Source organism: Thamnophis elegans, chromosome 3 (genome assembly GCF_009769535.1).
Source record: "Thamnophis elegans isolate rThaEle1 chromosome 3, rThaEle1.pri, whole genome shotgun sequence".
Lineage (NCBI taxonomy): Eukaryota > Metazoa > Chordata > Lepidosauria > Squamata > Colubridae > Thamnophis > Thamnophis elegans.
In genome coordinates, this window is record NC_045543.1 from 6,579,318 (window position 1) to 6,593,404 (window position 14,087).

A 14,087-nucleotide genomic window follows, 5' to 3' on the forward strand; every position below is an offset into this window, starting at 1 on the left:
ATTTCATTTTTCATTTATTTAACATTTATAGGCCGCCCTTTTCCCTGAGGGGACTCAGGGCGGCTTACAATTAATAGGAAGGGAGTGCAAGACAAAACACAGGAAAAAAAATGTGAATAAAAAAATAAACCAGTAAAACACAACATTCATTCAGCATTCGGGTGGGGCGAGGTTAGGGTCTTATCCCCAGGCCTGACGGGATAGCCAGATCTTGAGGGCTGTGCGGAAGGTCTGGACGGTGGTGAGGGTGCGAATCTCCACGGGGAGATCGTTCCAAAGTGTCGGAGCTGCAACTGAGAAGGCTCTCCTCCGCGTAGTTGCCAGTCGGCACTGACTGGCGGATGGAATTCGGAGGAGGCCTACTCTATGCGATCTGATGGGACGGAGGGAGGTAATTGGCAGAAGGCGGTCTCTCAAATATAGCAATAGCAATAGCAATAGCAGTAGACTTATATACCGCTTCATAGGCCTTTCAGGCCTCTCTAAGCGGTTTACAGAGAGTCAGCATATTGCCCCCAACAATCTGGGTCCTCATTTTACCCACCTCGGAAGGATGGAAGGCTGAGTCAACCCTGAGCCGGTGAGATTTGAACCGCTGAACTGCTGATCTAGCAGTAGCCTGCAGTGCTGCATTTAACCACTGCGCCACCTTGGCTCTAGTCAGATCCACTACCATGGAGGGCTTTGTGAATGGTGAGTAGCACCTTGAAGCGCACCCGGAGATCAACAGGTAGCCAGCGCAGCTCACGGAGGATCGGTGTTATGTGGGCGAACCGTGGTGCGCCCACGATCACTCGCGCGGCTGCATTCTGGACTAGCTGAAGTCGCCGGATGCTCTTCAAGGGCAGCCCCATGTAGAGCACATTGCAGTATTCCAGCCTGGAGATCACAAGGGCTCGAGTGACTGTTGTGAGGGCCTCCCGATTCAGGTAGGGCCGCAACTGGCGTACCAGGCGAACCTGGGCAAATGCCCCCCTGGTCACAGCTGACAAATGATGGTCAAAAGTCAGCTGTGGGTCCAGGAGGACTCCCAAGTTGCGGACCCTGTCTGAGGGGTATAAATTTTGACCCCCCAGCCTGAGTGATGGAACGTTGGCCAAATTGTTGGGAGGGAAACACAACAGCCACTCGGTCTTGTCTGGGTTGAGTACCAGTTTGTTAGCTCTCATCCAGTCCTTAACGGCCTCAAGGTATGATATGTTGTAATGTAATAATAGGTTTTACCAAGAATTCCTAACTCAGATGTTTATGGAAAATTTAGAAAACACATTTTTCCAGAAAATAGAGTCCATTTTTTAAAAAAAATTGCACATGTTCTGAAAGTATCTAGAATCTTTTAACAATAGCCTCCATGGGTTTAATATGTATTAATTTTTACATGTTTTTGTTGTACCACTAATACTGCATGCAGTGGTAGATATGGGCATTTAAAACAAAATCTCTTCTTTTTTCTGTGTATTGTTTATGTTCAGAACATCGATCCTTGATTTGTCCAGGGATGAAGACCTTGAGACGGTTTCTTCCATAAATGTGCTTGCTCATCCCCACTCAGATGGAGAATGGACACCCAGACAGAGGTACAATAGCAATCGCAATAGCAGTTAGACTTATATACCGCTTCATAGGGCTTTCAGCCCTCTCTAAGCGGTTTACAGAGTCAGCATATCGCCCCCAACAACAATCCGGGTCCTTATTTTACCCACCTCGGAAGGATGGAAGGCTGAGTCAACCCTGAGCCGGTGAGATTTGAACAGCCGAACTGCATGTTACCAGGAATAAATCAAACAATCTCCATGATGAACCCTTTTCATGCATTCTTCCTTTTCAGACCTACTCAGCAGTTAAAGGAAGGACGAGACTTTTCATGCTTCTGGCCTTAATGCTATGAGTATCTCTCTCTGGTTTAAACTCCATTTCGGCCATTTAAACTCCAGTTTCCCACTTCAAGCTTCACTCACGCATTGAGGGCTCAGCTATATGTTATATGTGAATGTGTGTAAGCAGATTTCTTTCACTTCAAAGCTGTGGGAAGATGAATTGTTTGGAACAGCTTTTAAGTTGGGAGCTGAGAAGGATTAGTTCAAGCTTTGTCCTTCTGACAGAACACAAATGTTCTATACGTTCCATATTTAACAGGAATGGTTTGATCTCTTATCTTGTTAGGCTCAATTTCAGAAAACCGTTGGCCTTACGTATCCATTTTTAGGTCTATAATGTTCTTTTCGTTGGTCTAAACCTATACAAAGCCTTTATGTCTCCTTAGGATTGAGTGCTGCTTGATTTGAGGCGATTAGGTTACCACAAAGTGTAATGGTTGCCTCTGCTGTTTGCAGCTTCTTGTTAAGCATTTGTATAGCGTGGTTTAGTGGTTTCTTGAACACTCTTCTGCCTTCCTGTTTTGCTTCGAGCAGTTCTGGATCTTGTCATTTAGAGGGCTCCCTTTTGTTTCACCCAATTTGGATGCTTTCCAAGAGGCAGATGCAGCAACATGGGTTGATTTGAAGCATATTGCAGGATAATGTGGCCTAATCTCTCTCTCTCTCTTTTTTCCCCCCCCTTCCCCTCCTGCTGTATTATACTATCCGGTAAACCTAGAACTTGCATAGGGAGGCCCTCTCATCTCACTGTTCCAGCAGAGGGAAGCTTATCTAGTTCTTGTCCTGACCGGACCTCCCACTATCCTGCTGCAGACAGGTAGAACAGCCAATTGCATTTGGGGTGATTAACCTTTTAATACTGTTAACGGTATACAAGATTGGCGGATCTTTTCAAACTGATTTCGTTGACTAACTCATGGCAGGAAACTGGGAAAGTCGTTCATAAAAGTTTTTGTCTGGGATTTTTTAAGTGGTAACATTAATTGTGCAAAAGTATAAATCTCCCATCAAACAGTGTCTATTTATCTGTCAGTATGTCCGTCCGTCCATCCATCCATCCATCCATCCATCCATCCATCCATCCATCCAACCAACCAACCAACCAACCAACCAACCAACCGTCCATCCTACTGTCCGTCCGTCCATCTGTCTATCTGTCTGTCTATCTGTATCGTAGATCTCATCAGTTGCTTTTGACTCCTTTTTCTTTCTTCAGAATTTTTTAAAAAATATCCTTCTTTTCCCCTTGCCTGTCTTACAATTCATTGATTACCGCCTTACACTCTTGGTTTTGCTGCCTTTCCAAAGTTGGGTTTTTAAACTCCGGCTTCCTGCTTGCTAATCCAGCCGTTTGTACTAGCAGAGAAGAGGGTAGTCGGAAGATTTCCTCAGGGTTGGGCAATCAATTTTTGATCTTGCATTTTTTTAAATTGTACTGTGTTTTATATAGTATCATGCTTGCCAACGCAGGGATTTTGGGTCCAGAAATGAAACGTTTCTGGTTCTGAGGGCTATTTTTATTCCTTCAGTGAAAAGAACCAATTTTGCAAATAACGATTTTCATGCCAGAAGAACTATTAACAAGGAAGTACAGTAGATTGCTCTTCGCTAGGAAAATGCCAGGTTCTATTCCCTATAGCAATAGCAATAGCAGTTAGACTTATATACCGCTTCATAGGGCTTTCAGCCCTTCTAAGCGGTTTACAGAGTCAGCATATCGCCCTCACAGTCTGGGTCCTCATTTCACCCACCTCGGAAGGATGGAAGGCTGAGTCAACCTTGAGCCGGTGAGATTAGAACCGCTGAACTGCAGATAACAGCCAGCTGAAGTGGCCTGCAGTACTGCACCCTAACCACTGCGCCACCTCGGCTCTGCGCCTCTATATTTGCATTAAAACCAATCTAATCCAAAACAATCTTTCTTACAGTAACAGGTTCTGACAGTTTAACAGTTCTTAAAAAATGTATGCATCCAGTTTATAAGTTTATGATGTAGTGATAGATTATTCTAGACCTCCAAAACTGCTGGGTGACTTTGAACTGACCATTCTCATCCCCTCATCTCATCTCATAGCACTGTTTTTATTTGTGTGTGTGTGTGTGTGTGTGTGTGTGTGTGTGGGTGGAATAGGTGTATTGCATATCTTTGCCACCTTGAGTTATTTATAAAAAAAAATAAGACAGATGAAATAGCTGATATAATTCTAGGATAAGAATCCATTTCAAAGGAAAGTCAATTTGAAAGCGATTCACGGCTGTGCAGGACAAGATTGCACCGCAGCCCTCTGAGACTTCACTCAAATGCAAACCATAGCTAACCCTTTCAACGAAGAAAAGTGTAGCTTGATCTTGCAGAACTCGTAGTTCTGGACGTTTTCCATCTCCTGAAGCTTACTGCCCCTTAAAACGTTTTAAGGAAGCCAAAAGTAAGTTACAGGTTCTCATGGGGGAAAAAAAAAGTGTATCAAGTGGTGATCAGCAATCAGAAACTGAAATTGTTCTGAAGCAAGAGAAATCCACTGGGGGATGATCACTCCCCTTGTTAATGGCTTGCATCCCTTTTAGGGCGTGGGAACTCTGTCGACTGGCTGACAGCCTCTGTCACAAAGGAGGCTTTGTGGCTTGTGGTTTCCTTTAACACTCACTGGCTGGTGTGCTTTTATAGATTCATAGCTTCCTTCCTTCGGAGAGCTTTTGCTTGTATTTTTTTTTTTTTTGCCTGTGTCTGATGGGGGGAAAAATACGCTTCCCATTTCTGTAGTTGTTAAGTTTCTTATCAGGAGTGACATTTGAGAGTAACTGGTCATCAACTCCCTGAATAGGTTTCTTTATCCTTTGTTGTTGCATCAGGTTTATATACCTCCCACATACCTCCCTTGGACCAATAAGATCGCACAGGATGGGCCTTCTCCGGGTGCCTTCAGCGGGACAATGCCGGCTGGCGACGCCTTGGAGTAGGGCCTTCTCTGTTGCCGCTCCGGCCCTATGGAATGAGCTGCCCCCAGAGATCCGGGCCCTACCCACTCTCATGGCCTTCCGCAAAGCTATTAAAACCTGGCTTTTCTGGCAGGCCTGGGGCTGTTGACCTCTTGACTGAGGTTCAGCCCCCCCCTCCTCTGATTGGGTGTATGTTGTGCTTCTTCTTAACTTTGTTGTGTCCTATTGTTTTTAAATTCTTTTTTAATATTTTCATTTCTGTAAGCCGCCCGGAGTCCTTCGGGATTGGGCGGCCTAGAAATTCAATAAATGAAATATATGTACACAAGCTGCTCATCCAGGGGTGGGCTGCTACGGGTTCACCCGGGTTTGGGAGAACCCATAGCTAACATTATGGCTGGTTTGGAGAACCTCCAAATCCCACCCCTGGCTGGCCCCTCGCCTCCCCCCTCTCCTCCCAGGAGTCTCCACGTGGCCCGTTTTGGATGCAAGGTAAGTGTAGGGCCCGCGTGGAGACTCAGGGAGGGGGAAGAATGGGCCCGTTTCCGGCCTCCAGAGGGGTTTCGGGCAGTGGTGAAATCTAAATGTTTTGCTACCGGTTCTGTGGCCGTGGCTTGGTGAAGGGGGGGTGTCATGTGACCGGGTGGGTGTGTCCAACTTTCTCCCACTTTTTAAAGCATCTTTTTTCCTGCCAGTTCGGGTAAATAGGTAGGGGAAAATGCTTTAAAAAATGAAAAAAAAATGGTTCCAACGATCATGCAGATCAGCTGTGAGTCACGAGTCTTCAGACCGTCTTTATTTCACTTTCTAAAGCATTTTTTCCCTACCTCATTGGTACCTAAAAAGAGGTTCCGACGATCACGCGGCACAGCTGAGTGTCACAGAACCTTCTCCCCCCACTTTTTAAATCTTTTTTTTTTTAACTACCAGTTCGGGAGAACCTTAGCAATTTTTGCTACCAGTTCTAGCGAACCGGTCAGAACCGGTAGCATTTCACCTCTGCTTCCGGAGCCTGGGGGAAGCAGTTTTCGCCCTCCCAGAGGCTCGAAGAAAGCCTCTGGAGCCTGGGGAAAGCAAAAATGCCCTCTCCCCCGCCATGATGTAGGAAGCTGACTAGGCCACACCCACCATGGCCACGCCCACCCAGCAACTGGACAGAGAACCCGTTGCTGAAATCTTTGAAGCCCATCCCTGTGTTCATTCATAAGCTTTCCACATTATGAAACAAGTTATATCCATCCTTAAATATAAAGAAATAAAGAAGATTCGAATACGACTATACTATCCATATTTACACCAAGGGTGTTATAATTTAAATGCGTATTTTAATGATATTCCGAAAGATCAGTGCATTTCACAACCAGGAAAGTTTCTATAATTTTCAGATTGTATCTAGAGTTTGTAAAAATAAAACCCAAGTTATAATAATAGGGATAGCTTTCTTTCTGGGGATTATTATTGTGACAGAAATGAATGGAGCCTGTAAATAAATATTTACAGCATGCTTTCAGTTAGGGGGTCTACACTTTCCAGATTTTAATTTTTTGTTCTGTATTATTTTCCTGGATTGGGATAGTGGGATAGTTGCTTAGCCTTCTCCCAGCTACATTAAGATTTTTTATTTTATTTTAGTCATGCCATCGATTTCAATGAGCAGTTTCCATTCTTCTTCCTGGGTCATTTTATAGTGATTTTCCAGGATAAAGGTTTTATCTAGCTAATGAAGTTGCTTATTTTTTCTGCTTTTCTTTCTTCTTGACGATTATATCCCTTTGGCTTTCAGTTTTCTCCCACTTTAATTTATCCATAATATGTGCCATTGAATCATATTTTATTTGGAAATAGAGAGGATCAATGTTTGTAAAGCCCTTATTTCTTATGCATGGATGACATAATTTTGACTACATTTCTACTAGACTTCCTTCCTTCCTTCCTCCCTCTCTCCCTCCCTCCATTGTGCCAAATTATCTTTGTGTGCACACTCTAAAAATTAAATGTAGGCACCAATTTCTTCTTTCCTCCTCAATAATTGAGTAATGGTACCATAACTGGGCAGTGCCCAAATTATACATACTTTAAATATCTAATTTATTTAATTAATTATTGCTCTTTGTACTGCAAGACCTCTGCTAGGGTGCCAATCACATTAGTGATTCAAACGGATCATTTTGTGTCAGCAATTTTATTCCTAAGTGGGAAAAACACCCCCACTGAGTGAAGGGTTTTTGAAAACAGTGTGAGCTGAAAACACCCCATTTCAAGTTTCAGACCGATTGTATTAGGGGTGGGTTTCAACCGGTTCGCGGCGGTCCCTGCGAACCGGTTGGTCGGCGAATCCGGAAGTAAGTAATTTCCGGGAACGGCGAAGGGCCCACCTGCCCGCCCGCGCTCCTTACCGGTCTTTGAAGGCTTCTGCGCTTCCACGCAGGCGCATGGCACATACAGCGCCTGCGCGATTCTCCGTGAGCAGCTGGATGGCACATACAGCGCCTGCGCGAGTCTCCGTGAGCAGCTGGAGCATCGCGCAGGCGCTAAGATGCACGAGGACGCCGCTGGCCCCGTTCCAACCGAACCGGTTGGAACGGGATTAGCAACCCACCACTGGATTGTATGTTGTTGAAATGGGCTGTTTTAACAAAGCCAGTAGTATTCTGAACTTGAAAAAAAAAAGTTTCTTTTGATCTCTGTTTCAAACTTGAGACAAAACTGTTTGGGGTTCTGAATGTTCCAGTAAGATTCCGACAGCGTTTTGCAAATTTGAGTCACCTGCCTGGAATTTAAAAGGGGCATTTTAAGCTTGAAACCTTTTGCACAGTTATCCAAACTCCTGTGCAATTCTGAGCTTAAGAGGATAGAAGTCAAGATATGCGGACCCAGATGCTGTTTTTCTTGTTTTGGGAGCCACTGTCTCTGTTTCTGCACATTGCAGATCCCATATGTGACTTCCTTTGTGTGGGCATATACAGTAATAGTCAGAATTCTCTTTTGTTGACCTTGTTCTGTCAAAGAATGAGAAGAAACCTTTCTGTTTTTTTTTTCCTGGAGGGTAGAGGCAAGGTCTGGCAACTTTTTAAAGCGTGCATCCTGTTGAAACTAATACAATTTATTTTTGTATAACACTGATTACTTGAAAACATGTACTGGACACCATTTGGCAAATCATCTCTTAAAAGGGAAAAGCACAATGAGTTTGTTCACTTCTACGTGTTTCAGTGGCTATGGTGCAAGTCATATGTGTGCAGTTGATTTCCCAAGGGAAATATTTGGAATTCTCTTTTCTTTGTCAAACAGAAGAATGGGACTATTCTCTCTTTGTTTAGCTTCAGAATGTTGAATCTCACTTTAGTTTAACATCCGCTTTATCTCCTCCTCTGGCCAATAGTTTGAGTTGCCTCTTGATCAAGGCTTGTATCCAAATTGATTTAGTAGGCTTAATTAAGTCCATACAATATTGGCACTCAGAATAGAAAATTGAGCAGCCTGCTTGATCTCATGCTCTTCCCGATTCTTCCCTGTTCTTCCTGCAGCCCTTCGGATTCCCGACCGCTCACTCCTAAAAGTGATTCTGAATTAATCAGTAAGCCTCTGGAAAGAAGTGTTGCAAACAATAATCCTCAGATGCATTGGGACTGGGGAGAACTACCTCAAGCCACAAAGGTATGTGAAAAGAAACACAAATCAGACATCACAGATTTATTTATTTTTAAAACCAGAACACTTGAGGTTTCTCTTCTGCCAGAATGGGATATAGAAGTGGCTAATAGATACAGAGGGAAGATGTAGATAATACCTTAAACCAGGGGTGTCAAACTCAATGTTCACAGGCCGGATATGGCCCACAAGGTGCTTAGATCTGGCTCGCGGGGCTGCTCTGGAAACAGTGAAGGACCGGCTCGTGGTGCTTCTGCCAGCAAAAATGGAGCTCAAGAAGGCCGCCAATGCTGGCAGAGGGCTCCAGGAGGCCATCGTGGCTGAAAACAGAGCCTCGATGAGTGACATTGAGCTGGCCACGCCCCTCCGTCAAACACAACCCTGATGCGCCAGACAACGAAATTGAGTTTTACACCCCTGCCTTAAACCATAGCTTACTGTAGTGTTAGGAATATTGGACTCTTAGACCGGTCTTCTACCTGGTGTTTTGCTATGGCTTTGTAGGTAGGGCAAGAGCTATTTCTCTTTTGGGCATCTTTTAGTCAGCTTTAATTGTGGTTTGTCCAAACCACAATTGTTCATGTTTTAGATACTTGCTTGTTCAGTTAAGCTAGAGTTTAAACTAAGAACAATTTCTGGTTGGTACAAAAAGGGCGAAGCGTAGCTCAAAAGCTGATGGTGATGCTTCCTTATGTTTCCTTGGCAGTGGCACCTGGGGAGATGAGACAGGTGGGAATCAAATGTATGCTTGCAAAAGGAACACATGTTACTTTATTTGCATTATTGTCATTTGTCCTCTGTCACTTTCTTTGGAAAACACAATAATGGAATACGTGGAAGGAAGCAAAATTGTTGCCTGGTCTGTGGCCTTTAACGTACGAGTGGGTTTTTGACTGATCTCCAACATCTCCATAATACTGAGCAGAATTTGAGATACTGAATTCACTTAAAACAATTCTACACATATTTAGGAGTGTTCCTTTGACCAGGATGCCTGCTTACGACTAAATAACCTCCATAATAACTGTAAAGCCTGCTTTCGAGAATTGTCCCCGCTCTTCTAGTTTAAAAAATGTGGACTGAATTCCAAGCAGAGGATAGGGTCTCTGTAATAAATAAATCTGATCCCTTACTCTCCTTTTCAATTATTTCGTGCATGATCCAGAGGAAGGAACTGAAGTTAGGTTCTGTTTTGGATCCCGAAGATGATGCTGTCATCTTCTCAATACGAACTGGGTTTTATCAGTATTGTTCCTTCATAGAATTCAGGGGTAACATGATCCCCTAGTGGCCTTCCATCCTGCGGCTGCCCAGGCTAAGGTGGCATAGTTTTGTCAAGATCATGTCATCATGAGACTTTACTCCAGGATGTAGCGGCCAATAAATGTCTGAAAACATCCCACCAGAAAGCAAGGCTGCCTCTGTCTCCTTGGAGGATATACTTGCAGGCGAATCCAGATTTGTTTCAGTGCACTTTCTGAATTAATCCTAACGTTTTTTTTTTGAGAATTTTTTTTATTGTTTTAGTTAAACAAAAACAAAAAAATCATCTTTCGTTACATCTTGTTGAAAGCGTATCGATTGGTTACAAATACATTCCGTGCGTTTCTTCCACAATTCTTACATATGCTTCATTCAAATCAGGTTGTACAGGGTGGGGCATAACCTTTTCCTAGGGGGTCACAGCAAGATCGACAGCAGTTTACAACTTCCGCGACACCTCATTTTAAAGCCCATAAAAACTGAATTGAATGAGCTATTAAATGTTAAATTTGCTTTAAGAATGGCTGGAAAATTCGATTCGGAAGAACAAAGGATCATTGACAGAATAAAATGCATTGCCTTTCGAGAGGCTCGCGATGCTGGAGCGACGTTTATCAATCCACCTCGTTTGAATGCTGTTCGAAGGGCTAATGGTGGTCATACTGACTATTAAATCGTGTCAATAAACTCAGTTTTTGATGGGCTTTCGAATGGTGTATGAATTATTTGTGTTGTTATTACAAGTGTTGCTGTGACCCCCTAGGAAAAGGTTATGCCCCGCCCTGTACATTTTAAGTCAAGAAAGAAAAGTTATGTATTTTACTATCGCTGTACCATAATTCTCATTTGGTTACCATTGTTTAAACATGTTTTTATCTAGAATCATTTATATTAGAAGACACAACCACCTACTGGCATTCATTTGCAATTTCAATAGATCTCCAATAACATTGCACCTTTATAACATATTCTAAAATTAATTAGGTTAAGTAAGATATCTAAGCATCCCCCCCCCTTAACACACCTGTATCATTAAATATTGTCCCTTAACATTTCATTGTTATTATTGTAGTTAACTAAAGGTTATTTACTGTTTATCTCACCTCTCCTCTCCAGGCCCACACAATATTATAACTTTATAGCCGTCTTTAAACAATGATTTATTAATAAGATTTATAGGACTTTTCCCTCAATCCCAATTAGTTAATTATGTGCTAAGAAAATGAACATTAGACATCTAAGACAATCTAAGAGATATTAACATTTCTACTTGACAATCACCCAAAATATACATTAGCATTTCTATGGCCTGGTTATTTATCCTAACTAGGGTTAGCAATAGCAATAGCAGTTAGACTTATATACTGCTTCATAGGGCTTTCAGCCCTCTCTAAGCGGTTTGCAGAGTCAGCATATCACCCCCACAGTCTGGGTCCTCATTTCATCCACCTCGGAAGGATGGAAGGCTGAGTCAACCTTGAGCCGGTGAGATTAGAACCGCTGAACTGCAGATAGCAGTCAGCTGAAGTGGCCTGCAGTACTGCACCCTAATCAGTGCGCCACCTCGGTTCCCACTGCGCCACCTTGGCTAGGGTTATTATTTCTCTATTAGTATCATAGTAAATTTATGTTAATGGATAAACATTCAATGCTAATCTAAAACAGTCTATAAAGTACTAAAATCTCTACTTAATAATCATCAAAAATTAACTAATAAGCCTAACTTTTAAGAGGGATTCGCTCTATGATATATGAGCGGAACAAGGTTGCTTTCATTTTTCACGCTTCGTGTCCCTTTCTGTTCTTTCTTTTCCCAGGAACCCTAACCCTAATCCTAACCCTTTTCTTTTTCCTTTTCAGACTGCCATCCCACACAAGCCAAAAGAATCCAGCACCTCAGTGGCTGTGAATCATTCTGGAAGCACGCACTTTCGAGTCATCCAGAGCGCTGATACGGAAGAGATGCACCACCTCCCTTCCTTGCCTGATCTTGGGCAGGATGAGACTGTCTTGGTTGTGGAAGACCCGGATGAAACATCCCAAACGGATATAGAGACTTTAGGGGCAGCAGCCCTTCCACATCCGGCCGGGGAAGAATTGAAACCAGCCACAACATCCTTGATGCAGCCAGCCGGCAAAACAGATTCTCCCTCCAAAAAAAAGGGTATGTAGCACCTTTTGCAACCAATCATTATTGTCAACAATTTTTCTATCGGGTGGGATTGAAAATTTTAAGCAACCGGTTCTCTGCTTGGTTGCTGGGTGGGCTTGGCCATGGTGGGCGTGGCCTACTTGGCCTCCTGCACCATGGTGTGGGAGGGCATTTTTGTCCTCCCCAGGCTCCGGAGGCTTTCCTTGAGCCTCCAGGAGGGCGAAAACAGCCTTCCCTGGGCTCCTCTGGAAGCTGGAAACGGGCCCGTTTCCGGAGTTCCGGAACTTCCAGGAGGCTCATTTTTCACCCTCTCAGAGCTTACGCGCGGGCCATTACCTGGTATCCAAAATGAACTGCGGGGAGACTCCTAGGAGGGGAGGGGTGGGCGGGGCCAGCCAGTCCTTGCAACTACTGGTTTGATGATCCAGATGTAAAATTAGCATCTGGCTTTCCTGAACTGGTCCCAACTGGCTGAATCCCACCCCTGCTTGTTACCAATGAAATTAACTGGCCTTTCCAAGAAATGAGTTAATGAGGGGGAGGAGAAAGCTAGTTGCTTCCTGAGTAAACAAAAGTGGAATATAGTCACCTGTTATGACCCCCCTCCATACGGTGAGTCACGCCGACACAAGATTATTGCTAGAGAATTTAGTCACAGTAAATTAACACACCGACAAGACTTTGACAGCAACCCAGACTTCCACAGATAAGAAATACACACCAGACAGAGCTTCTCCAGCTTTAGTATAATAGTTGAGTCCTGCAAACAGCCTCCTCCCAAAGTCTCTTCTTATGTACTCTCTTGGGAGGAGCCTAATCACAATCACCTGGCCCCAATTATCTTCTATATCTCCGTAGTTGCTGTCGGCGTTTATCTGCCCGTCTTTGCCTGGTGTCCAGGACCAACTCCCTTAGCTCCTCCTCACTGCTCCAGGGCCTGACGTTAGGGACCAACTCCCTTTGGCTTTCACTGCTGCTCCATGCCTCAGGCGCCTCCTGGTGGCCAACCAGCCTCTCTGGTCCCTGCTCGGAGTCTGCACCCTGTCCTGGGTCCTCCACATCTTCCAGAGCCGATTCATAGGGCCCCTCGCTGTTGGAATCTGTTTGCAGCTACAACGGCTCCTGCTGGGCCACAACAGTCACAAAAGAGTTGTTCCAAAGAGGCTTTTCATGCTTTCCCTTCCTCAAATGGGTGCAGCAGATTCCTTAAGATGGGGGAGCAAAAGCAAAGATGAATGCTGAATTAATGGTGCAGTTTTCTAACCCTTCAAGCAGTAAATAGGGCACAGGGAGTCCTCAACTTACGACCAGTTGAGCCCCAAATGTTTCCTGCTAGCTGGGACATTGGTTAAGTGAATTTTGCCCCTTTTGTGCCATAGTTGTTAAGTGAATCCCTGCCAGATGTTAAGTTAGTAACATGGTTGTTAAGTGAATCTGGTTTCCTTGTTGACTTCGCTTGTCAGAAGGTCGCCAAAGTGGATTGCGTGATCTTGGGACACTGCAAAATTGTCATGAATATGAGTCTGTTGCCGAGCATCCGAATTTGGATCATTTGGGTCCCATGGTTATGGGGATACTGCAATGGTCGTAAGTGTGAAAAACAGTGATAAGTCACTTTCTTCAGTGCCATTGAAACTGAACAGTCACTAAACAAACTCTTGTAAGTCAAGTACCACTTGTAAACTCTACTATGAACCATAGGTTTGCTGTGATGGAGGAGAGCATAAATAAGAAAGACGCCACAAAAAATTCCATGCTTGAGATACAACTTCTACTTAATCTCATTTGCCTATCCCAGTGGTAGTCAACCTGGTCCCTACCGCCCACTAGTGGGCGTTCCAGCTTTCATGGTGGGCGGGAGGGGTTTGCTGTAACTCTGCTTTATAAATTTTATAAAGTAAAGTTACTTCCCTACTTTATAAATCACCATTTACTGTGGAACCGGTGGGCGGTTAGAAAATTTTACTACTAACAGAGATACAAAAGTGGGCGGTAGGTATAAGAAGGTTGACTACCCCTGGCCTATCGATTTCTGCACCCACAAAAACGTATTCTAATCTGAGTTTGTTATTCCACTGTTACTCTGTGCTACGGATTTTATTCTCTTTTAATGAATTATTATTTGTTTCTTTCGCACCGTAAGCTCCTGATAAAATCTGGGTTAAACGGATCAAATAAGTTCTTACCTTATCTGAAAAATGTGTCTT

General features: G+C 43.8%; 1 protein-coding gene across 1 annotated transcript in view; it reads left to right on the forward strand.

Moving 5' to 3' along the window:
- Window positions 1-14,087, forward strand: part of LPIN1 (lipin 1) — a 67,329-nt gene that overhangs the window by 19,623 nt on the left and 33,619 nt on the right. The window contains exons 5-7 of the mRNA XM_032213520.1: window positions 1,473-1,577; window positions 8,342-8,471; window positions 11,589-11,892. Coding sequence (XP_032069411.1) covers window positions 1,473-1,577; window positions 8,342-8,471; window positions 11,589-11,892 — 539 coding nt within the window. The remainder of the gene's footprint in view (window positions 1-1,472; window positions 1,578-8,341; window positions 8,472-11,588; window positions 11,893-14,087) is intronic.